The sequence below is a fragment of the Semicossyphus pulcher genome, unplaced genomic scaffold (assembly GCF_022749685.1).
Source record: "Semicossyphus pulcher isolate SPU_LCO1_2020_fin unplaced genomic scaffold, fSemPul1.0.p SCAF_3, whole genome shotgun sequence".
NCBI lineage: Eukaryota > Metazoa > Chordata > Actinopteri > Labriformes > Labridae > Semicossyphus > Semicossyphus pulcher.
Genome location: NW_027211704.1, coordinates 15,581,538 through 15,605,922, shown reverse-complemented (window position 1 = coordinate 15,605,922; position 24,385 = coordinate 15,581,538). Strand labels below are relative to the sequence as shown.

Genomic DNA, 24,385 nt, shown 5'->3' with positions numbered 1-24,385 from the left:
CTAAAGTTAGCTGTTATTTGACGAAAGCTAATGTTTTTTTGTACCTTGAAATATGCCCAGAATTATGTAGTCTGGGTTTTTTTTTACTGCTCATTGTCTTTTCAGTTGCTGATCAATCAAGAAGCGTTGAAATGATAACGATTTGTCAGATTTAGTTTATACAGCTTACAGCCTGAACTCAGCAGTAGGCTACAACATTAACAGCATTTGTGCTTCCCAATTTGCACGTGATATCAAAGGAAAATGGCTGCTGTGTGAATATGGTCAACTATCCACCATTCAGGATTCCTCAAATTCCAACAGGGAAAGATATTTCTGTTAGCCACGTTAGCTGCGTGGCTCTTAGCATGGGGATGACGATACCTTTAGCAGTCTTTTTTTAGCACTAATTAACACTAACTATTAAAGTGATCAGTTAAATTAAGATGGTGATGTGGTAAACATGAGCACAACACATAAACATCACTATGTTAGAGTAGTCGTATTAGCATGTTAGCTTGCTAAAGTTGCTAACATGATTTTATCAGACTTTACCAGCTGAAATCTTGCCTAGGGCACCAAGTTGGTCAGGGCCTGCTCTGGCCATAATGAAGTAAATAACCCTTGAACTTGACATAGCCTTAATAAAATTGCTTCAGTTCTTCGCTTCCGTGGTATAGAAACACCTGCATGTGTATTTTCTGTAACAGTTTTACTGAGGTTTAGATATATGGACGTATAATAGAAACATTAAAAAAGGAGGCAGACTATGACATAAAAATAATATCCAGTTTAAATAAATAAAAACTTTGTACAATATGTAAGAAAATTAAGTATACTCAATTCATCTGTTTAGTTAAGTTGAGAACAGTGGTCCCTAATTATGGTCAGAAAGATGTACAGTTACTTAACATTAAATAAGGCACAATTACATGGATGTAATGTGGTTCCACTTTCCAACACATTTCTGTTACAAATACATCAAACACAAACACATTATTTACTCTTTTTAGGGCTACATTAAATTTGGACATCCCATAATACAACCAAGCTTCAGAAAAAAACTAAAGGACTACAAATGAGGAAAATCAGCCTGTGCGATAAGTAAATCAAGACTTCTAATGCAACATTAATTCAAATGGAGGTCAGGTGGTTTGTAATGTGTCCCATCACAAATCACAGATCTTAATGCAGCACTTCTCTCCGAGCCAGAAGCCCGGATAAAGCGGCTCTGTGAACTCAGCTTCTACCGTGTAAAGAAACTTCATACTGTCTGACACCTCGTAGAACGACAGAGTTCCCTCTTTGAACTTTAAATAAACACCGATCCTGCAATGAGTGGGTGGTGTTGTGAGCTGGATGCTCTCAGCTCTGTGGCTCACAGAGTAGTTTGTGGAGCGATCGAGACTCCAGGACTTAGCTGTGGCCCCAAAAGCTGACAGCGTAGTTCTTGATTTTCTGTCTATTCCTTTGTACGCAAGCGCAATCTCCACCTTGTTTCCCTTTACCTCTATCTCGTAGTAGGAGCGCTCCGCCTGCAGGCCCTCCTTGCACAGCACCTGCCGCCGGTGGATGAACTGCTCTGGGTAACGAAAAGCTGGACCCCTAAACGGTTGAGGACTCAGCCTCACCTCTTTGTCTTCTGCTGAAATTACCAGATCTTCATGAGCTGTAGAGGGGTCCAGGCTGAGGCCACATGCATCTGTGATAATGTAGAAAGAGAAGTAAAGACATGAGTGTTCTCTTTCTTCAAAAACTTTAGGCTTTGAAGAGTTATTTAAATACACATATAAGAGGGGAAATGTCTCGTTGGGGGAACAGCTAACAACTCAGACGTCTAAATTTGGACAAGTTTCACGGTTGGGAAGGTGCAGGCAGCAGAGAAAGGACCCAAATGCAAACAGAACATGCAGATCATGGTGCAGCTCAATGACCTATGGTGTACTAACAGCCACGTACTGGTAGGTAGACAGGCAGGGTATCGAAGGAATTCACAAGCACAAATAAAACACAAGGTAAAAAGCAACATAACAATAAGCATGACAATGATCTGGGCTGGTGTACGTAGTGGTTGACTGATGAGGGAAGTGAGAACAGATGAGTGGGTGAAAGAGGAAGTCGGTCGAAAAAATCTGAGGGCATACAGAAAGACAGAAAGGAAGTGAGAAAAAATTTGAAGTGAGAAGAAATTTGATCCAAGAAACCCCAACTACACACTTCTTTTTATTTTGGTTACAAGCCAACCACCATGGTTTAATCTTATACTCAATTAAACTACCCTCAGAAATGTAATCTAAACTACAATTGTCAAGTTAAATACTCTTTGCATCACTCTTGTCAAAAGAAGATGAACTCACAACGCAGGAAATCTGCTCTGGTTTTAGGTTCAACATCCTGATGAGTCAGAGTGTTGTCAGCAACAGGAAGACCTATGAGACAAAGTTTTACATGTCAAACAGCTGCAGATAAAAGCAAACTCTGAAATGATGCAGCAGCACAGACGGACAGTTACCAGTTTACACTTAAAGAGTTGAACAAAACTGCCCGTAGTTTTGACTCATGAAGTTTTTAGAAGTCTGTTTTCTGTGTGTGTTGTTGGAAAATTAGCTAAAAGCTAATTTTTGCTTTTTGGTGGGACAACTAGCATGGGTTTTGGGGTAATTGAAGATTTATCTTTATGTAACAAATGACTTGCAGTTTTGAGAACTAACAAATAAAATTGTTCTTTCAGATCAGACATTATCTATAAGGAAACATGGGGAGTTATTCTCAAGAAAACGGGACGTGTGGCTTTGTTCAGACTGCAGGCAAGTCCAAGTCGGACTGTACACACTGTTATTTACAAGAGGTCAGATCAGATTTGTGTGTCCAGCCACCGTCAACCGATCTGCATAGTAGACTGTGGAAACACTGTATAAAGAGAAGGACGTTCCTCTGTAGCAGCACAAGACACTTTGAAATCAGATTTCAGCTGCCAGAGTGTCCGGACAGAGGTAGATGTGTAGAAATTCAATTGGAATTGCATTTTCATCCATCTCTAAATATGTCCAGAGTCCATTAAAATCAGTCTGGATACACTCTGTATAAATGGATTTAGGCTGACAGTCTGAACAAGGTCTGTAACGCTATCTGGTCCAAACAACTGAATCCACTCTCCATCGACCGTATCAAAAGAAATTCTACTACGCCAAAGACATAAAAGTTTACAAAGGTAGCTTATAGAGGATTTATCCATGATTCAGTATACATACTGGTTTCACATCTTTGCTGCATGTCATCCTCCTCTGACTCTCCTCCTAATTCCTGCTGCTCTCCATTTTCCACTATATTGAATAAAGGCCAAAATTAAAAGAGAAACTATGATGATGTTAAAGGTTTTCCACATTTCAACAAATATACATACCACTGTGGGAGATTGAGGCAAATTCTTTGTCACAAAGTTCCTCCAGCTGCTTCCCGAGCTTTTCGACCGCTCTCTTAGTCAGCTCAAACGGAAGGAGTGGATCTTCGGAAGTCTCTTGGAAAGGATGGAGATTGTCTTTTCTACAGAGGCCCTTTAGAGACGGCCACTTCTGTGCAGACAGAGGATGGATGAGGACTCAGGGAAAAGGAGAAAATTGCTCTGATCAGGTAAAGTAGTTATGTGATGTGATCACAGTACCTGCAAGAAATGGACATCGTCAGTCTCTGCCAGATGATCCAGCTCAGTGTTCCTCTTCTCCATTTCCTTCATCTTCACCTGCAGGGTCTGAATGGAGGTCTGAACCTGAGCGACTGCCGCCTCCTCCTGAGTGTCAATCAGCTGCTTAACTGATAGGTAGTGTCTCTGTAGGGAGTCAATGACACTGACCAAGATGCACTCACAGTAGTCCTTCGTTTTTATCGCCTCCTCCTGTTTAAGACACAAGAGTGTGGGATCAGTGTTAAATATGTTCATCCGTACTCTGGGACGCTTTGAAGACACTTTGGTTACCTGAATTAATTCGAGGGTCTTCCCCATGTCTTTCTGTTTCTTTTCTTGTTTCTGGAGAAGCCGCCGGGACTTCGTCTGCATGTTGCTCAGCTCCTCCTTCAGAGTGTTGGATGGAAAGAACACATTTGTTAGTTTTGTGAAACTGCTTTTAGGCTTGTCAGAATGGGAACTTTTGATGAAGGGGACGGAGGTGACTGATGAGATGGATGCAAGTCCAGTCCTACGTTAAGAGAATGAGTGTGGAGGGTGACCCAGTACTTCAGGTCAACGCAATCAGTACAAGCAGAGTGTAATGTCACTCTTTTGGGGAAAGTCAGTCGTCCACTTGGTGGAAACGGCAGTGTGCACATCCACAGCTGCAGCCGAACTACAACAAAAATCCCAAACTCCACATCCCAGCACTGGCTGAAGACGTGGTGTTGTAGGACTCACCAGATTGCCGCTGCAAGGGAGTGCAGTTGGGGTGCGTCCATCATTATCTCTTTTTCCTGAAGGCCCCGTCTGGGGTCCACAAACACAGACAGGATGTCCAAAGGTGATCCACTCAAGGAGGAGTGAAGCCTTTCCAAGATATGATTGCACAGTTCTAGAAACGGTTAGACAACCTGTGGCCAATCTGTTCACAGTGTCCTTTTAGTTCTCCCTGAGGTCAACTGATGTCCATGCTAGCATATCTGGTTTGGTCCTTCGATCTGCTGTATGCCTATCCACCCTTGGGACTTAAGATGCAGGCGGTTCTCTGACCTGGTTTGACTGGTTACTACTGATCTGCAAAAAGACTCTGCGTCTGGTCCGGATGTTGAGATGATGAGACCGCGAAGCTTCTACCTCCCAGCTGAGGTTGTCTCTTCCATTCAAAATGTACTTACATTATCCACATCTAGAGCTAAATGTGTGAACTAGTGAACTAGTGTGAATCAGGGATCCCAATCCTCATTCAATCCATACACAGGGTATTCTAGATTTTTTGCAGAGCCTCATCGATTGTGAGCTGTAACCATTTTGGATGTTTGAAGCACCGACAGTAGGCCATGGTAGTCTGGACGGCTTTACAGACAGGAGCCACCCACTGTTCTGGTGCTTCCTGGTAGGATCCTCCTACTGAAACAATTTCCTACTCAATGGGACCGCCAAACGATGATGGATGGCTTCACTAGTCCCCTCTTTGTGGCCTTTCCATCAGGTCGGTGGACTCGGAGGATGGGGATCTGTTTGCCTTATTGGTACACTATTGTATGTCCCTGATGAGGAGGAGCGCCTTCCCCTCTTGTGTCCATTTGAGCACTCTGCTGTTATGTTGAGTCCATGGCATGGATAGTTTGCATCTGCTACGATGGTAGAAGTCTGTCTGTGCAATGACTTGGTCACTGGATTTGTGATGCACGGAGCAGGATGAGTTATGAGTTATTTGCGCCTCTCCTGCCTGCAAGCCTAATAGCACGCTCCACTAAGGGCATTGAGTGCTCGAAGGCACTTTTAGGGGAGTTCTGGGAAAGGACATCTTTCTGGCCGCCCAGGGAAATGGCTGCTGGTTTTGTCTCATTCTTTGCTTGTCTTTTGGTACTCCTAGAACTGGAGTTATATCAAGGTTACTACTATCCATGGATTCACGTGATGTGGGAATAAAAGGAAAAAGGAGTTTTCGACAGGGAAAATTAAGACTCCCACAAGTCAGAACACCAACTCGGAAAGTCTGTGAAAATGTTGGTACCCTACTTATCAAGTTGGCAGACCTACGACACAGGAAAATGGTGGAATAAAGTGCATGTTGGTTTGATGTTCACAAACCATGTATTTTATATCAGAGTATTTTGTAATATGATATTAGTTGTAACAATTAATTGTTGCCCACGTAGACTGACGAAGAGAGGTTCTGAGCAATAAAATAGCACATTTTACTCTTAGTGTCTATGGTTTTTTTAACTACAATAATTTAAAGCTGGCAAACACACCAAAGTCGGAACTTCACAACTCGGGAAGTGGGACCGTCCGAGGAGCACCTTAATGCAACATATTTCACAGCTGGGAGGAGCAGTTGGACAGCAAACTTCAGGAGATTCATTTGGAAGTTTGGAAAGTTACAAACTCATCTATAAAAAGGTAAAAAAAAAACCCTCAAACAACTTGTGATTTTAAAACAAAAACAACAAAAACTTTCCACACGTTTTTTAATTTGTAAAATGTAGCCTATTTAAAAAAAACATACTGTTTCCATCGCTTATATGTTCCCACATCCCACAAGTCTCTTGCTACCGGGGTTGTGTGTAAGTTTTGTTTTGTTTTACGTACCTGTTTCCTCCTCCTTTCCTCCTTCGGCAACCCGAAGGTGTGTCCCGTGTGCTCGGCTGAAGCACACACCTCACATATGACCTTCTCATCAGTGCAGCAGTATACATCCAGAGGGCGGCTGTGCTTCCAACACAAAGCGCTCCCTGATGTACTTGTGTCTGTGCAGCTGCGGGGTCTCTTCAGGGTGTTCATGGACGCGTCTAAATCCTGCTGCTGTTTCCTTAAAGGCTAGCGATGTCTGTGACAGGCGGTGAGTCAAAAGTTTGGTTTCACTCTCCCGCCCAACTGCCTCGTGTGGGTGGTTTTCTGGTGTCAGGGTGAAGATGGGTGTAGCTTAATCATTTGAAGTCTCTTTCAGAAGGGAGGAGCACAGGGATGTAGAACAATACATTGTGGTATAATATGGAAGAAACGAAACAAAAACAGTCCCTTTCCCTTATATCAAGGTGTATGTAAGTTACTTTGTCCATCACTTTTTAATAGATGTTTATTATGCAGACCTTGCTGCCTTTTTGGATTTAGTCACATAACCTTTGTTACCTGTGAAAAATATTTAAAGACTTCTTTTTACATATCTCCAATACAGATCACTGTTTCATCCTCTTTGTCTCACAGTTAGATGTGGCAATAGGTCACTGTCTTGACCTATCTGGTTGAGGCAGATAGCTGCTACCAGTGTGTTTCTGCTCGAGGTTACAGCCTGTTAAAGCAAGTTTGTCCTTACCACTGTACTGCCAAGTACTTGCTCGTGGTGGATAAGGTTGGGTCAATAGTTTAGCCCTGCTCTTTTGGTGAAATGGCATGATAACTTTTGTTGTGATTTAGCGCTCTATAAAATAAATCATTGATTAAAATTGAATGTGATGCTGTGCGAACATCAACCAGTGTGTTTTAACACCGTCAAAATCCGCCATGTACCAAAAGTGAGCCGGAAACGCTTTGTTTACATCACTTCCTGATTTTCTAATTTATGTCTGTAAGTATTAAACAACATTAAAGACACCTACTGATTCAGATTAAAAGTGATCAAGGGTTATACAGTTTTAAATCCAGATTACATTATAATTATTTACATGTTTTACTTAGTTTAAAGCTGCTGTGAGGAACTTTCAGTTTGTGTCGATTTTGGCGCCCCCAGTGGACAAAGCTGTACCTCTAATCTTTTGTCCTGTACACGCTTAAGTGGTAGTTTTTAACAAAAAGTCTCATCCTGATTTCTTTAACAGTCATATGTATCACTCACTTTAAATATTTGCCCTGAAAAATGTAAACAAAAGCAGCGTACAGTTAATCGCTTTGTCTGACACCTACCTCCCCGCCGGCAGTTTCAGGCATTAAAAATAACGACAAAGATAATCTTGTCGCTGATGGTCTGGTTTGCTTTTGTAGGTCATGTAGAGTAATCAGAATTAATTTCAGTCAGTTTCATAACCAGATAAAAACTCCTCACTGGAGCTTGAACACTCGTGTGCCGGATGATTGTAGACGGCACGGTCACACACTGGCATTGTATTGGCAGGACATTCTTGTTTGGTAAAGGTGTAAGGCAAAGACATTATGACTTGCAGAATCTACATACATAAATCGATCTACGAAAAGGGTTATTTTAAACATTGATCACAGTCAAGAGTCTCATTTTAACAATCTTTCATATTTCCTGTTTCTTTTTGACCACCATCAAATCAAGGCAAAGATGCTTAAAGAACATGAACAGATGACTGACCATGATTTTATTACAGTATTTAAGTCAATGTAAAACAAAGAGAAAGGCATGATAAATACGTTTCACAATTTAAATGTACTCTCATCACCTTTTTAATAAAACACAAAGCTGAAAAGTAGAAAAAGACAGCGGGAAATGTTTCTGTAGTTAAACCGAGTTGTTCCCTTCAGTTCAACCTGTGATGACTGAAACAACAGAAACGTCTATTTTCTCTTTCACACAATCAAATGATGAAAACACGTGCAGCTGGTTTCTCCAAACAACAAAAGTTAAATTAAGATACTAATAATTTTTTTGGTAAAAAAAAACCAAGGCTTTATTTTTATGATCGCTCACCCTGGTGCCTCTGTGGTCCCAGAGCAGAGGTGTGTAGGCAGCACTCAGGAGAGAAACTCAGGATGCAAATAAAACGCAGGTCATTTTCAAAAGGATGAGTCAGGTAAACAGAAGTGTAACCCCCTAAGGTAATAACTATTAAAAAGTAATGCATGTCTTTATTTCACATAGAGAAACTATGACTAAAAACAACCATTCCTTTACTCTCCATGAAGTAGGTTAACCCAGGAGATGTACCAGGGAATGTTAGATACGTGCTGAGCACTGCCTCAATAAAACACACACCTCAGTTTGAGTCTAAGCAGGTAAAACAGCATGTATTTCAAATACATGTCTTTAAAATTAAGAGTGACCGTACTGTCTTGTAGTGCTTCAGGGTAAAAGTTACTGACCTTCTGTGGCAGCTAAGAGGCACGCAAAGCAAGAGTAGTGGTAGGCATGGTTGGGTCCGCATGTGGAGAAAGAATCAGCTCTGAAACAATTTTTAGCTGTTGTATTAAAAAACTGTGGGTGGTGTTATTCAGGGAAAAGTCTAAACAGTTCATTTATTAGTTGGAGCTGAGGTGTAGATGATTTACAGTCTACACCTGGCCGACCTTTAAGAATGAAATCCATCCGTCTCCTTCAGTCTGTACAGAACATGAAACATAATGCTGTGACCTGGGATCAATCAGTGAGAGCACCGTTGGTTCACTGTAGCAGCTCTTCCCAGGATATAGGTTTGGAGAAGACCTCGCGCTCCAGCCAAAGGTCGTAGTTCATTTGGAAGTCCTCGGGCAGGTCCACCCGCTGTCCCAGAACACTTTGCAGGCAGTTGTCCACAGGCAGGAAGTCCGGGTTGCTGTGGCTCTTGTCGTACCGGCGACTGTTGAAGCGTTCGATGTTGGCCCGCAGAGCACACTCCTCGGCCTGGAAGTCCCAAGGACGAGCGTCCAGATCTGCACCGGGAGAAGAGAAAACCGTTAATGAGATGCATGTTGGGATGCTCTCGCTTAGGACTGGATCTAAACCTGAAAGTCATCAATTCGAATCTTCAGTCCCTGAGTTTATTTGTATTTTATCAGAGGAATCACTGCACTGTTTTTATCAGCATCATAGTACAGTTATTTGGGAGTTGAATTGCCAACAGAGGTCCCCTCCTCTTCTGAAACGCTCTGGTTTATTTTTCTATCCGTGGGGATGTTTCCCTTGTGTTGCAGCTCACCGTTTCCGTAGGCCCAGTCGTCGTTGAGCCGATGTCGGACCTTCTGGTAGATGGCAGACATGGTCTTCATGTTGCTCTTCCTCCACTGGCGTCCCAGGTACTTGGTCTGCACTTTGAGCAGCTTGAGGACATACAGCTGCATCATGGCCTGCTTGACCTTCAGCGCCCTCTTCAGGATGGGAGCGGACTTGAACACAACCAGCATCTGGAGGAAAGAGATCGCATTGAGAGCTCAAAGTTTACTTTGTTTAATTTCTAAAACATGATATGATGCGTCATGTTAAGTGCAGTTAAAGAGCTCTCACCATTGTTCTGGAGTGCTTCCACTTGGTCAGTTTGTTGAGGATCCTGAGCAGGTTGATACAAGAGAACAGATTCCTCCAGCAGAACTGATTGTTGTCTCCTGCTTCCTGTAAAAAAAATACACACAAAGACAAAATATCAACTTTTAAAAATGACCTTTATTTAATGTTCGACATCAGCAGTCAAAGCAACAGAAAACTCACCAAACTCTCTGCGGTTAACTCCGGCAGCTCATGCACCACACAGTAAGGAAAGTCCAACACTGAAATGCTATAAGGAAAAAGAAAGTTAGAGCAGCGAAATACCTGCAATATGTGACAAGTTCAATGACGTTTATAGGAAATGGGAGTCATGATTTTTGTTATTCAAAGAGGCCCTTAGTACCTGTTTTTAGCTGTGATGTAGGACATGATGTTCTGGTTGAAGAACTTCAGGATGAGGGGGATGCAGTTGGCAAACACCAGGTGCTGAGCCATGTACTCAAACTGCAAAGACAAACATTGAAGTAAAATTACCAAGAATGAGCTCATAAGTTTAATCATATTAAGGGAAATATCTAATACAATACGGTGACATAAAGTGTGCGACGTGCGTACCTGGTAGATGTGATTGAGTTTGAAGTGTTTCAGAAGCAGCAGCAGGATGGCAGAGATGGCCTTCACGATGATCTCTTTGTGTCGGTTCACGTCAACACCGAGCTTCATGCTTTGCAGCACTGTGGTCCTGCAGAGTCAGACGTAACAAGTCAATCATTGATTTAAACCTATTGTACGGAGCTTCAACTTGCAATGAAGGAATTTACAACTTGCAGAAAGGGCCTGACTTTACATTTTCTATGACAAAGTGCCACAGTGAGTAGCACGTTTGCCAGTTAAAAGGAAGTAGGATTAGGGATAGACCGATTATCGGCCGGAACGATTATCGGCGCCAATATTCGGCATTTTGACGCATATCGGCATCTGCCTTTTTTTTTTAATCTGACGGCCGATAAGAGTTAATTTCTTTGCAAATTTTATTTAACTTTGTTTTATTTACTTAATAAAACTTCAGGAAGTTATTTATTTATTTATTTCAATTTTCAGTTAACTTTATAAGAGATGCTGCTGACCCTGGGAACTCCCTGCGCTTTTTGTTTGTTTGTTTAATAAACATATGCTTAAAGGCATTTAAACAAAGTGTTGGAGTTTGTATTATTCAAAATTTTGACGCCAATTTTTTAACTTTTACTGAAAATGAATATCGGCTCCAAATATCGGTTATCGGCCTCCTTGACTACTAATAATCGGTATCGGTATCGGCCCTGAAAAAACCATATCGGTCTATCTCTAAGCAGGATATCTTTACAGAATATACTATCAACAGGACAGGATCAGCAGAGGTGCCAAAGTTGACACAAAATAAAAGTTTCTCATAGCTGCTTTATCCTGTTATTCTTTGAGTCTTTTACTTTTTATATTTTCTCCGTGCTCATAACATAATGTTGCAATAGTGAAGGATCTGCCAGAGCTGTGAAACCCTGTCAGAGGCACTTCATCGTCACTTACGGCATCTCCTCCGGCAGCACGTCTGCCAAGATGTTGATGGAGTCCGTCTTGGCTTTGGAAGTCGGAGCAGCTGCGAGGAGGATCTTCAGCAGAGCGATCTGACATTCAGAGAGAGGAGCTCAGTGAAGGCGGTTACAAAGCAGTCTCACATAGAAGCTAATGTCTGCTTCTGAAAGGCTAGATTAACAGTCAGATAAAACAACTGCTATAAACACAGATTTAGTAATATTAATACTTTTTTAAGGCTTTAGATATAATGCCCACTTTAGTCTTACTGATGCAACATTTTGCAGTTGAGTTGTGTCATTTATGCTTATGGAAATATTACCTGTGAGAATAAATTTTTATCATTAAAACAATGACAAATCTACCTTTCAGTGTGTAAAATCTTCAGCCTAACTTCAGTATTTTAATTTGCCAAAATACAAAAAACTGAGACACATTGATGTGTGTTAAAACTTACTTCTATGTAGGATCAACTCACAGAAATATTTTGTCATATAAAACACATTGAAGTGTGTAGTATTAATACTGTGTTAAGTGAATTGTGTCATGATGCGTCCCCACAGTGCTGCAGTGTAACAGCACTAACCATGTATTGAGGCAAACTGGGCAGAATTCCCTGATAGAGCAGCTCAGTGGAGGACATCTCCACCTCCTCTTCACCCTGAGGACGAGAAAGAAACAAAAGACGCACATTAAAACCTTACAAAATCTGAATCTGCTCCATTGACCAGGTATTTTCACTCATAGCAGTTTTTCATTGCTCGATCGAAGACAGAAACAGACATGCGGCTTAAAACAAGGAAACCTCTTGATAGTTTGGTTTTAAAACTTCTGCTTCCTTAACCAGAAGAAAAAGAAAATACTTAAATGTAAAGCAATGTAATGCTTATTTAGAGACATACGAAAGGATGCTATGGATGAATGGATTATGTTCCACTTACCCCGGACAGAGGGGTTTTATGAAACTCCTCCTCCTTTGCAATCAGTATCTCAGCGATGGAGACGTACTTGTGCTGAAAAGGGAGGAACATTTGATAAGTCAAAGTTGCCATTAATATTCTCTTGGTAAAAAAAAATGTGTAGAATCAATGCAGGCAAAGGCAATGCAATACCTGCTTTAAAGTCTTAATGCTCTCATGAATTGGCCTGGGCAAGCCGACGACCGTGTCTGTATCACTGAAACATGTACAAAAACAACCCTGCTGTAACGCATGATTTTACAATAAAGTCAGACTGTAAAATAGTTATTTTTTCTTTAAATTACAACAAGAAGAAAACTTACTTTCCAAGTGTGTAACCGATAAATTTACTCCGACTTGATTCAAGGAAATTTTCAATGTCTTTTTCCCTGTTGGACGAAACAAAACAGTCAGAAAACTAAGCAGACTTTAATCCGATCACAGGTTTCTATCTCCATTTATGTACACGAGGGTGGAATCTATAAACCAGCTTTACAGTAAAACACAACACTGCATTCACTCAGGCTGAAGAGTACCTGACTTTAGGAGCCCACGGCAGCCCTTTAGGGAAGGACACCCTCTCCGACGGAGGGTGAGGAATAGGCGGAGGCATCACCTCGTCCCTCTCCAGAGGGAAAGTCTCCGCCTCTATTGAGTTGTCGTTGTCGTCGTTGTCGTCCTCATCTTCACGAGAGTCGTCTGCTTTGTAAGGATCCTTCTCGTTGAATGCGTCAAGGTTGTCCTGTTTGATTAGCGCCTACAGGAGAATTGAGGAAACGATGCAGACATTGTCAACGTTGGTACTATGCATGAGACTTTATTCTTGTGGAAACGTTTTTTTCTTTCTACAGATGCACCTAAAAACTTTAGTGATCATAGTTCGTTTGAGGTGTAAAAATGTCCCAAAATAATAACACATTCTTCAGTTGTAGCTATCTTTAACCAACAATATGTTTGTTTGAGATAAGAAAGCAGCAGCAAAATCTACCTTGTGTTCCCGACGCGCCCGTTTTTGCTGCTGCTCTATGAGGTCGGACGCAGACGCAGGAGGAGAAGCGGCCCTCATGCTGCGGATGACTCGGATGCTGTCCTCCGGGAGAGGCGGGAGACTCAGCTCCTCACGCTTACAGACCTTTATGCTTTGCAGCTGCTCAAACCCTCCAAGTGTGAACTGAAACAAGAGAATAATTTAATGTGTGGACGCATTTAACAGAGATCAGGATTTGAATCAGAAGTTACTGTTTTGGTCTCTCACCAGTATACTCTTCCACAGCAGCAATAACACCTTCTTCATTGGGAAGTGAGGGGCATGACCACTGCAGAACTTGGTAACCATACCGAAGAGCATGACGGAAATGGGCTCGTTGTTGAACAGAGGAGATCCTTCATCAGAAAGGAAAGTGGAAATAAGTTACACTGCAAGTTTTTTGTTGATATTCAGGCCATGATTTTGACACTGAAGCAACTAACCCAGCTCTGCTCTGAAGGTGTCCCTGATGACTTTCCATTCAGGTTTGTCGGCAGGGTCGTCCTGCTGTATCGTTTCCACCATCAAGTACATAATGTTAAGCAGCACTCTGAGATCTGTGCTGTCAGCGAGGGAGATGGCAGGTTTCCTGACAGCACTGCTACAGGCAGCGCTGTTACTGAAAGTGAGAAAATAAGTGTTATATACAGCTCTCCAGACAGGAACATTTTATAAGAGAATATGTTGTCCTGACTATCTTGTAGCAGAAAACAGGCATAAGAATTTAGGCTTCTGATTGGCTAGAAATCTGATGGAGGACATACTCGACCTCCATGTTGAGCAGTTCCACCAGAGCAGAGAAGGTGCCCACATCCAGCAGCAGGAAGATGTTGTATCTCATCCAGTGCTGCACCTCGGCCTCAGAGCTGCAATCTGCAAACGTTCCTAAAGAGAAACATGAAACACTGTGAAATTTAGTGAGAAAACCAAGATTAGCCTCCTTTAATGCCCCTCATGGCAAAATTTTATACTCTTCTAGTTTAATTCATGCTAAACCAGTTTTAAGTAATGTAAGTCAACTGACCCTGAGCCATGTAAAGAATGGCTCTGGCAACCTTCAGCCTCTTCTCCCGGGCGATCACCTCCAGACCGTCCAATAGGCGCATGGCGTGAGCTCTGCGCTCAGCTTCATCAAGCTCTGTCCACTTTTTCTCTGAAACTAAGTAAAAGTGGAGATAACAATCAGAATATACAAACCTTTCTCATTTATTATAAACTATGATATCCATCAAAGCTTCACAACATACCATGTGTTCTGAATTCCACCTCAAAACACTTCCTGTTAAGAGCAAACTCTGGTCCTTCTGTATAACTGTACAGCTCTGAAACATATATAGAGAATATATGAATGATCTGAACACACTATATGCTGAAAATTCTGACAGTGTTAAGTTCAGGAGAACAAAATGGAGACAAGAAATTTAAATGTCCATGATGACCACACACACCTGACAACTCTGCAGCCCACTTGTCTGTATCGGCATATTCAAACTCGAGGTCTGGAGACTCACACAGCCCCTGCACACAACACAAGACACATTTTATACCCTGATGATGACTAAATCCACCAGGAACAGCTGCATAATAAAACAAATCTGCGTACACTGGAAGGTATCAGTAATAACAACCAAAAACTATACGATGCATAACAATACATTTAAATGAAAGGGGCCTAATTCACCTTTGATACTTAAAGTATGCTTTGCTGTTGAACTTACGTAGCTACTTCTCACCTAGTAACGTTTTGAAAGCATAACTTTTACCTGTAATTGAGAGTATTTTACATTTTAGTATTTGTATTTTAACTTGTGCTACTTCATCAAACACTGTAAAAAAGTTTGTTTACAATATCATTGATCATGAATCAGTGTATAGCACATAGATAAAATCTTCAAAATAACATTTAGTGATAAAATTGTTTTAGCTGGAATTGAATATCTTTCTGTTTGTGAGCATTGTGTGTTTTTTAAAAGATTACAAGGGGTCAAACCAGCAATTCTGGTAGTGATTTTCTTATGAATTAATTGGAAAAATATCAGTCACACTAGAAAGCATTGACTCGCAATGTCTTCTTCATCCATGAAGGCTCCGTGGTTAGCATATGTTTATAAAATGAATATATGTTCACACAACAGCTCAAGACAATGGAAATAAGATGCATGTTTGTAATCACGACCTGGAGCAATCCGTTTTCAACAGGTCGCCACTGGATCTCTGACAGACAGTTCAGTCTGGCCTGTGATTAGCTAACATCAGCTGGCTAGCCCCTGCTAAGCGACCCTGCTGTTTAAAACATAGAATATAAAGTAGACTAGAAATAGAACACTGCACAACTGTTTTCAATCTTCAGGAGCCAAAGTGGCACTTTGTTAACGTCACCGACGTTTGTTAGATATAAAAGTTAAGCCCCAGTAACTAAGCTTAACAGAGCTAGCTGACGTTAGCAATGTTACAGTAGCAGCAGGAAAGGCCTCGTCTGTTTATGAAAATGAATGCGGAAAAATTAACCAAAAACGAATATTCACGTACCTCTGAATCTTTTCTTGGATTGCGGGTAAATTCGCCCCTGCTTTTGTTGGGTATCATAGCTCTCTGTTTATTGTTTACAGGAAGCCCACCACCGTTCCCACCGACGTCCATAATTTTCTTGGCGCAGTGAAGTCTCGCGAGATGAGAGTCGATGTGCGAGAGTCTGAAAGTAGACTCTTCTGGTTGTCTTTATTAGAATGGAAAGTGGAGAAAACATGAGCTATTTCCTTGTTTTTATTCGCCACCCCTTTCAATTTCCTTTCTTATCTGGATTTATATTAATTTTATCTGATAAATGATGACATCCTCTATGATTAAAGCTTAATAGTTAATGCTTTAGTAGTGCATAATCTTATATTCTCACACAAAATCACAATGTGTCTTGGGTTCTGAATAATGAATCACAGCCATTTTCAATTTCAAACAGCAGTTTATTAAAGGGAGCTGTGCACAGAAGTTCAACAGGGTGTATACTGCTGAAATTGTGTTCTTAAAACTAAACTACAGATACAGTGTTGAAAATATAGGCCTACTTTAAAGCTAATTTATCATTTACAGAACTTCATCTCCACATCAAAAACTTCAAACCAGCAATAGTGTACAACAGCAAAATCACAGTGGTATGCTTATTTATTTTAATTAGACAAGATCCAGGCTGTTTGCTCCACTATTAAAACATTCATTTGTCTCTATAAAAGAGTTAAAACCAGGGTAGATTGACTGTTAGTAGTTAAAAGAAAGGGAATACATCATAAAAAGGCAAGGCAAGTGCTATTAAGACAGACTACTGAAAGTTATTTAAGTGTCTGATTGTTACAAGAAGTAGAGCTGGGGTGAAACGTATAAATCAAAATACACAAAATGATGCCTATTTGTCTAAATCTAACATTTTATAAGGATGCATATTTTCTTGGAGTATTACTAGAAATTGATTAAAGAGCTCTCCACCATCACATAAGTGAAACACTGTTGACAGAAGAAATCTGAATATACTTTGCTGCATAGCTGTAATATTAAATGTATAGTGCAGAATGACATCCATGATGGGCATTACCATACTTGGTGAAAAACAGTTGTACTTGTGAACGTTAATTACTAAGTGAGTCACAAGGCACTGTCAGCGGACCAGTTACCATGGTTACAGCGCTCATCTTGCTGACAATGGTGTTCTCACTGAACGTCCTCTAATGCTTTCAAAGCTGCGAGTGAAAAGATGAAAGCACTTCAAAGTAGCATTGTAGGCAGCAGGAGAAAGTACATAGAAACAAAAATAAAGGAATTATGTTTAATGCTGCAGATGGAAGATGAGTGTAGGTTAATGCAACAGTAAATACATGTGGAGCAACACTATAACAGGGTAACACTGTCAGCTCAGCCCCCAGACCAGCAGTGTGACTGTTGTAACGTGTTGGAGAGCTTTAAATTCAGTGTGACACGACTGAACTACTCGCTGCACACTATGGAGTTTAAAAAATATATAACAGCTGAAATTTAGACAAGTAAAAGTGTCATAATAAGTTTGAGCATTTAACAAGCCTCACAAAACAGTGCTTAAGTCTTTAGACAGAACAAAAACCTGTGTTGTAAGAGCAGCTATAATAATGCTGCAGCAAACATAACAGAAGATAAAGCTAACACGTCGGTCTATATAAATGTACTGACAATAAAAAGCTTATTCACGTCTAGGCCCAGAGTATATGAGGGTTTACTTTTCTGCTATAGAAAAGAGACCTGGCAATGTCACATGATCAGAGTCCTGTGATAAATCTAAAATAGTTATGACATCAGCTGATCAGAGGCACATACAGCATGGACACACTGTAAGTAACACTGTTTAACATGTAGTATGTGACTTATGTTGTCTTTGCACAGATTATACATAGCTGCAGATGGCATGCAGATTATTTGGATGTTAGAGTATCAAAATCTCTAAAGCTATTTACCAGTTCTACTGTAATAAGTAATTTCTTTAACTGAGCGTGGATACTCAGTCAGAGAGTGCTGATGTGGTAAAAATATATTTACAAATAATTGAGATATTTGAATGCCCTGAGGTGCAGATATTATTCTTACTAGACACCAAAACCTCATAAATGGACGCATCTTTTTTAAGAAATGAATGGAAAGATCCCTTCTTAACTTTGCTTTAGTCATACTTGTACCTTTTGTTTTTGCCTGGATCTGCTGAAAGTTAGCAGTGATGTGGATGATAATACAGAGAACAATATTCTCTGTATCGTGTGGATGGAATGTATGAAGTAAGTGAACGCAGCCACATCAAAGCAGGAAGGAAAACATTAAAGCTGCATTAAGCAATTCTGACCACCAGGGGGCAGAAAGACTCCAAAACAAAGCTCACAGACACACAGCCCAGAATAACCAAGAATATTCAAATTGTTATGGCTCATTTGGAAGCAAACAGTTGCCTACTTAAACATCCAGCAGACACACAGCGACATCTTATTGGAGTAGAGTTTCTGGTCACCTGATCGATTTGAGTCCAATATTCTTTTAGCTCTGATTGGTCCACCTACTCCTGAGAAACACATTTGGACCTTTGCTATTGTCACCAGGCAGGTGTTCACATTAACTTCCTGTTGTTTTTTTGTTCTACAATTCTTCTCCCAATTTTTCGCTATGGGAACAGTTGCCAATGCTTTCATATGGGAGGTTGGTGAGGGAGCCAAAACAAGGAGCTAACAGAGGCTAAAAAGCTCAGTGAGCTTAAAGTGACCCTTTACATCTTATCACATGGAGGTATTGAAGTCATGGTTTATGATTTCACTATTCACCATTCACATTTCACAACATCTACAACCCTTCCCTGTCACAGTCATTTGGCACCATTTATTGATATATTATTCAATAGTAATCAGAGCTGTTATAGGAGTCAGCAGGTGTAGGAAAGAAATAAAACTCCTACTAAACAGCAGATATAAGTGCTGTGGTTACTCTGACTTTCACAGCCAGCTGGGTGCCGTGTGCATACCTGCAGGAAGCAGCAAGTGAAGCCACACTTGCTGTGGACAGTAAAATACATTTAAATATAGGCTGTGCATCGTGTGAAGAGTATAAAATACAATATACATAAATGTTTCTTTTGTCATAGGAATAAGGTGGAGTTTGGTACCATCCACATTTAGGTGTGCTGAGGTGTGAATCGCCTGCAGACTAATACCTGTGAATACAAAGAAGTTTAATTAGAAGATGCTTATTAGCAAAAGGTTAACAGCAGATGTTATCTTTACGTTGTGCCTCTGTGTGCATGTATGTGTACCAATGACTTTATATAAAGATGGACGACGCGTCTCCATCTACTCTCATTGTACAAAATTGAAGCCAAAATACCCCCGAGGCGGGTGCTGCCATCTTGCACCGGTGATGTTTTTTGGAGCCAGAGACAATGCAGTAGCGATTGTCGGGTGGAGCCGCTGTAGCCACTTCCACTAACCAAAACACACACTTAAGTTACCATAGAAAACAGCAAGGATCCTGCATGTTGGCGTAGTCAACAGCAGAGCAGCTTCTGGGTTGGTCTGATAGGCAAACTTCAATGACTGTAGTTATTGTTTTAGTTACGTTTTCTCATGCCAGTCGTCCTCCACTCTGCTAATCCAGAACAGATTGGCTGCAGGAGCCGTATTTGTCAACAGAGCTGTCAATCATCCTTTTTACAGCATCAGCTAACTAATTAAAACTAAACTTGTCTTGTCAGGAGGCGGGCTTTATGACCTATATTGCAGCCAGTCAGCAGGGGGCGCTCGCAATGTTTTGGCTTCACTTTGGAGACTATTGGTCACTTTTAAGGAGCTGTCATGTCGTCCATCTTTTTATACAGTCTATGTTGTGTTCATATATGTGTGTTTATGATCAGCCACCTATAAGCTGTTTAACAAGTACAAATAACAAATACTGAGTAATTACAGCAACTCAAATATTACAATTTAGGTGTTTTCTCCGTTCAATTTCTTAGTAATCTTTGTTGGTCCAACAAAATAAACATCTTGACTCTAATTCAGGATCTTTTTTTTTTAGCATTTTTTAGACTTAAAAATAACATAATAAATTAAAAACTAATTAATTATCATATTTAAAATATAATTGTTGTAGTACTATTCTGCAGTATTTTGTGGTCAAACATTTCAAAGTTGTACCTGTAGTAGTTGGGTTTGAATGGACCGTTCTTATTGAGGCCCAGGTATTTTGCCTGCTCATCTGAAAGCTCCGTCAGGTGGGCATCAAAAGTGGCCAAATGCAGACTGGCGACATACTCGTCTGAAATACAAGAAAGCGATACACAGACACACAAGACTCAACACAGGAAATCAGCTTTTGTCTGCTGGGTAGCACAGTTTTAATTTAAACTCTTATATAATACAGGTACATGTTAGGAAACTACAGAATAAATCCTCACCCATCTTTTTGGGAAGCAAGTAAACATCCTGCTTGTATCGTCCCTCAGGAGCGTTGTACAGCTCGATAAGGGCCAGGGCCTGAACACAAACATGGATTAAGCACAGTGTTGACAATAGGTGCACATTTATGTGGTGTCATATTACAGACGACATGACCACGACTTTATTATCTGCAGTGGAGCTGAGGCAATAACAACTGTTTATTTAGCTGCTGTATTAAGTACTGCAGGAGGTTTGTTAGCATCATCACGTTACCTGAGTTGTGGCAGTGATGGACAAGACAAAGGTAGGGACAGTGGAGCAGCTGAGGTTAAGAAGACGTCCCTGTAGAAGGAAACACCATACATGCATTAGACTAACACAGATTGATAAAGCAGTTTAAGATTTGAAATCACAGTGATCACATGCCCAGCATCAATCTGTATTTATCACATACAGATGGCGCCTGTTACCTCGGCCAGAAGGATGACCCTCTTGCCATCAGGCCAAATGACGTGATCCACCTGAGAGCGCACTCTCTCCCAGGTCAGCTCGGGGGTCCGCAGACTCGCCTGACAGAGATGAGAATACAATTCACCATCACGTTCTCTTTGACAGTATTTAAACATGCAGAATGGTTTGTATTGGACCATATTAAATAGACTAGTTTACCACATCAATCTCAGTGTTGGAGTGTCCCATGTTGCAGACAATAGAGCCATTTTTCATGCGGTCCAGCTGGTCTCTGGTCACCACATTCTTGTTCCCTACAGAGAAACACATCATCATGAATGTGCCACACAGGAAATAACCAGCACAGAGCCCTAAGGAACATGAACTTATAGGCATGTATTAAGTCACACAGGTACAGAGATATGAAAGACTAGTGAGTAGTGACCCCTAGCATGGTTTCAAGGGGAGTCACCTGTGCATGTAATGATGACGTCGACCTGGCGGATGACTTCGTTCAGCTTGACCACCCTGAATCCGTCCATGCTGTTTGCCCAGAAGAGACAGAACAAGAAAACATCTATTATTTATTGTTCAAAATGTTTTCCTATTTTTGTCCACGCTGTTGTCTGTCCAATTCATATGTTTTTGACATTTTAATATGAAGTGTAGAGTTCTGTAGCTCTGGTTTTCCTCACCAGCCCTGCAGGGCACAGATGGGATCAATCTCTGTAACATAGACGATGGCGCCCAGAGCTTTCAGAGCAGCACAACAGCCTTTTCCAACCTGCAAAGACAAAGAAAAAGACCTTAAAACAAACAAAAAACATCTTTATACAAAACCCTCAAGGGTCTGGTCCTTGGTGCACTGAAAACATTCCTGGTCCAACATGATCTGGAATTATTGTGCAATGAAATGCTATTACAGCTATGGGTGTAATGTGTCCATGGCCTGTGTGGTCTGTCTTTCAGCTTTGCAATGTATCATGAATGTCTTCACGGCTATAAGACGAAGATAGCTGCAGAAGGTCAAACTTAAAAGAAGTATCTCACCTCGCCGTACCCGCATACGACCACCTGTTTCCCTCCGAACATGACGTCTGTGGTTCTCTTCAAGCTGCAGAGGTTTGAGACATTCAGTTAGCACATCGTGGAATATGTATCTTTACATCTCTAAAAACTTTCATCTTTATACTGTTAAATGGAAAAACATTATTGTTAATGTTAAATGTTATGTAAGAAAAATCATTGCATGTCCTTCAAAGCCATTTCAAGTCATGTGTTACTATAACAATTAAGCTTCTACAGTTGAGGATGATATGAGAAGTTAGTACTACAGTACTACTACTAGTACTTCAACTACTTCTACAAATACTAACAGGGGTGGGAATCGCAGGGTAACGCACGATACTACACAATACGCGATACGGGGACCATGATATCGATAATTTCGATTTGCTTTGATTTGATTTGATTTAGTATCATATAATGATACATCACGATATCTGATTAACTGACGAACACAAAATGCCCCTTAAACGCGTGTTTTCAGTCTGTTAAGTAAATTGACAGAACTATAGAACAACTGTAAAAATGAATTAGGACTTTGGATTTGAAAGGGGCTGGCGCATCTCTTATGGCATTATACTGCTGCCCGTTTATTCTTCTTCTTTTTTTATCCTGCTGTCAACTTCTTCTTCGGCCAATTAATTTCCGCTCACGTTAACCCTCATTCATGTCATAAGCGCCGCAGTGAGGAGTCATGAAGTAGTGATGCGGAGAAATCTGTTTAAAGCGTCTTTGTAAATCAAAATATCAATATTTGTCTATTGATAATAGTATTGCACAAGTCACAACGATGATCGATATTTTGTCCCACCCCTACTAATTGTAATCAGAATCATAATAATACTAATACTAATACTAACAGTAAAAATAACAGTGTAATGTAATAATAAACTTCTCTTTACAAATCAGATCATGTGTAATGTAGAATTATGAGTGGTGAGTGCAGAAAGAAATACACCGATTATTAAAGAGACTATTTATAAGTTGCCGTGGTGATTATTAACTGCAGTGTGCACAGCGAAAGAGGTTAACACTGCAACAGCTTTCAGAACTCTACAGTTGATATGTGTTGGAGAAGAATACTGCTCTCAGAAAGAAGGAAATCATCTATCTATCTTGGACACGAACACTTGAGAAAAAACATTTATACAACTTGAAAGTGTCGGTGAATTCAGTTTCCATGATACAAGCGACGGCCTTAGGTGGATGCAACAAAGCCATTCAATAAACAAACCGTGTGGTGTTTTAACATCAGTCTCATGTTGTTAATGTTCAGCCCTCCAGCAAACCCAGGCCCACTCACCCGTCCAGGATGGACTCTCTGCAGCAGTACAGGTTGTCAAACTTCTGCTTTGTCACGGAGTCATTCACATTCATAGCAGGTACACACAGTTTTCCTGCTTTGGACAGCTGATACAACCTAGAGAGAGGAAACAGTGAGGATGGAACCTTCCACGTCATGTTGAAGGTGTTACAGATGGATTGTCCCTTCATATTTTATAAGACGTATAAATCCACTAAGCATTAAATCACCTGTGAACCCCAGTGACGCTCTCCTCCACAATGCCTCTGATCTTCTTGAAGACATTTGGATATTTCTTATACATCCAGTGTGTCAAGTCTCCTCCATCATCCAGGATCTAACAAATAAGAGGATATTTAAGACATTGGTTTGTCTATAAAATCACTGACATATAAGTCGACGTCAATCACAAAGGTAGGAAATAAACTTTTAACCCACCATGTTTGGCTGCCACCCCTCAGTGTTGACGCAACGGTCAATGCACCACCAGAAATCATCCTCAGACTCCCCTTTCCAGGCAAACACAGCCACACCTGAAACACAACACATGAGCAATATCTTGAAGAATCTTACATCAACAATCACATGTTCCATCAAAGAAAACCTCCCTAGCTGCACATACGACAGTGAACAAGGGCATATAAAACAGCATGTAGCAGACGACATACAGCAGACACAAACCACCCCTACAACGCTGAGCAACTCCTAAATCAGCCTAAACCCTCTCAGCTTGTCACATCATGAAAGGTCTGCTGCGGTAATTTAGAACATACTTAAACAGTCACATAGCAACCAGAGATAAAAGGGCTCATGTAGTGCTGTTCTTTCACTAAATGCCAACTCTTATGTGGTTCCATTATCTCTGCAGGGCTTTTTTTTTTTAGCTCTTTAAAGCACACCTCTTCTCATATGATATGGTTTCATGTAATCTGATTCTGTTTAAGCAGCTGAGGTTCTTCTCTAAGCTCAAGTCCTTTTTTTTCTGCAGCTTATCTATTAAGAGAAACACACAAAGCGAGAGCACGGAGATATACAGAACTGTGCAAAAGTTTTAGGCAGGTGTGAAAAAATGCTGTAAACTAAGAATGCTTTCAAAAATGAAAGTGTTAATAGTTTATTTTCATCAATTAACAAAATGCAGTGAATGAACAGAAGAGAAATCTAAATCAGATCAATATTTGGTGTGACGATAACAGCATCAATTCTTCCAGGTACACTTGCACACAGTTTTTGAAGCAACTCGGCTGGTAGGTTGTTCGAAACATCTTGGAGAACTAAACACAGATCTTCTGCGGATG

The 24,385-nt window shown here is 40.7% G+C and overlaps 3 protein-coding genes across 3 annotated transcripts in view; all 3 read right to left on the bottom strand.

Moving 5' to 3' along the window:
- Positions 1–771: 771 nt before the first annotated feature.
- On the bottom strand, positions 772–6,472 carry LOC138606414 (tripartite motif-containing protein 16-like). Its single transcript, XM_069678884.1, has 7 exons — positions 6,242–6,472; positions 3,953–4,048; positions 3,641–3,871; positions 3,383–3,551; positions 3,231–3,302; positions 2,337–2,408; positions 772–1,681 (listed from the first exon to the last, which is right to left on the bottom strand). The coding sequence occupies exons 1-7, from the start codon at positions 6,431–6,433 to the stop codon at positions 1,149–1,151; spliced, it is 1,365 nt and encodes a 454-aa protein (XP_069534985.1). The 5' UTR covers positions 6,434–6,472; the 3' UTR covers positions 772–1,148.
- A 1,471-nt stretch (positions 6,473–7,943) lies between these two features.
- Positions 7,944–15,984, bottom strand: strip1 (striatin interacting protein 1). Its single transcript, XM_069677827.1, has 20 exons — positions 15,873–15,984; positions 14,792–14,861; positions 14,591–14,665; positions 14,368–14,502; positions 14,108–14,228; positions 13,787–13,962; positions 13,572–13,699; positions 13,305–13,487; positions 12,853–13,073; positions 12,640–12,705; positions 12,470–12,533; positions 12,299–12,370; positions 11,944–12,018; positions 11,352–11,449; positions 10,404–10,530; positions 10,192–10,292; positions 10,011–10,077; positions 9,810–9,914; positions 9,505–9,709; positions 7,944–9,238 (listed from the first exon to the last, which is right to left on the bottom strand). Exons 1-20 carry the CDS (start codon positions 15,981–15,983, stop codon positions 8,991–8,993), a joined length of 2,448 nt encoding a protein of 815 aa, XP_069533928.1. The 5' UTR covers position 15,984; the 3' UTR covers positions 7,944–8,990.
- A 304-nt stretch (positions 15,985–16,288) lies between these two features.
- Positions 16,289–24,385, bottom strand: part of LOC138605446 (S-adenosylhomocysteine hydrolase-like protein 1) — a 14,531-nt gene continuing 6,434 nt past the window's right edge. Inside the window, exons 7-18 of the mRNA XM_069677707.1 lie at positions 23,526–23,620; positions 23,318–23,424; positions 23,088–23,204; positions 21,770–21,833; positions 21,415–21,503; positions 21,192–21,262; positions 20,939–21,033; positions 20,740–20,838; positions 20,543–20,611; positions 20,287–20,365; positions 20,027–20,147; positions 16,289–19,050 (exon numbers count right to left, since the gene is read on the bottom strand). Coding sequence (XP_069533808.1) covers positions 19,044–19,050; positions 20,027–20,147; positions 20,287–20,365; positions 20,543–20,611; positions 20,740–20,838; positions 20,939–21,033; positions 21,192–21,262; positions 21,415–21,503; positions 21,770–21,833; positions 23,088–23,204; positions 23,318–23,424; positions 23,526–23,620 — 1,013 coding nt within the window. The 3' untranslated portion in view covers positions 16,289–19,043. The remainder of the gene's footprint in view (positions 19,051–20,026; positions 20,148–20,286; positions 20,366–20,542; positions 20,612–20,739; positions 20,839–20,938; positions 21,034–21,191; positions 21,263–21,414; positions 21,504–21,769; positions 21,834–23,087; positions 23,205–23,317; positions 23,425–23,525; positions 23,621–24,385) is intronic.

Bases quoted from the DNA above. Each gene is read 5' to 3' on its own strand.
- LOC138606414 (XM_069678884.1), bottom strand. From the start codon at position 6,433: ATGAACACCCTGAAGAGACCCCGCAGCTGCACAGACACAAGTACATCA. The intron at 3,872-3,952 runs GTAACCAAAGTG...TGTCTTAAACAG, and splicing joins AGACCCTCGAATTAATTCAG to GAGGAGGCGATAAAAACGAA. The intron at 3,303-3,382 runs GTATGTATATTT...TATTCAATATAG, and splicing joins TGCCTCAATCTCCCACAGTG to TGGAAAATGGAGAGCAGCAG.
- strip1 (XM_069677827.1), bottom strand. From the start codon at position 15,983: ATGGACGTCGGTGGGAACGGTGGTGGGCTTCCTGTAAACAATAAACAG. The intron at 12,371-12,469 runs GTATTGCATTGC...CTCCCTTTTCAG, and splicing joins GCATTAAGACTTTAAAGCAG to CACAAGTACGTCTCCATCGC. The intron at 9,239-9,504 runs GTGAGCTGCAAC...CTCCCGGTGCAG, and splicing joins CGACTGGGCCTACGGAAACG to ATCTGGACGCTCGTCCTTGG.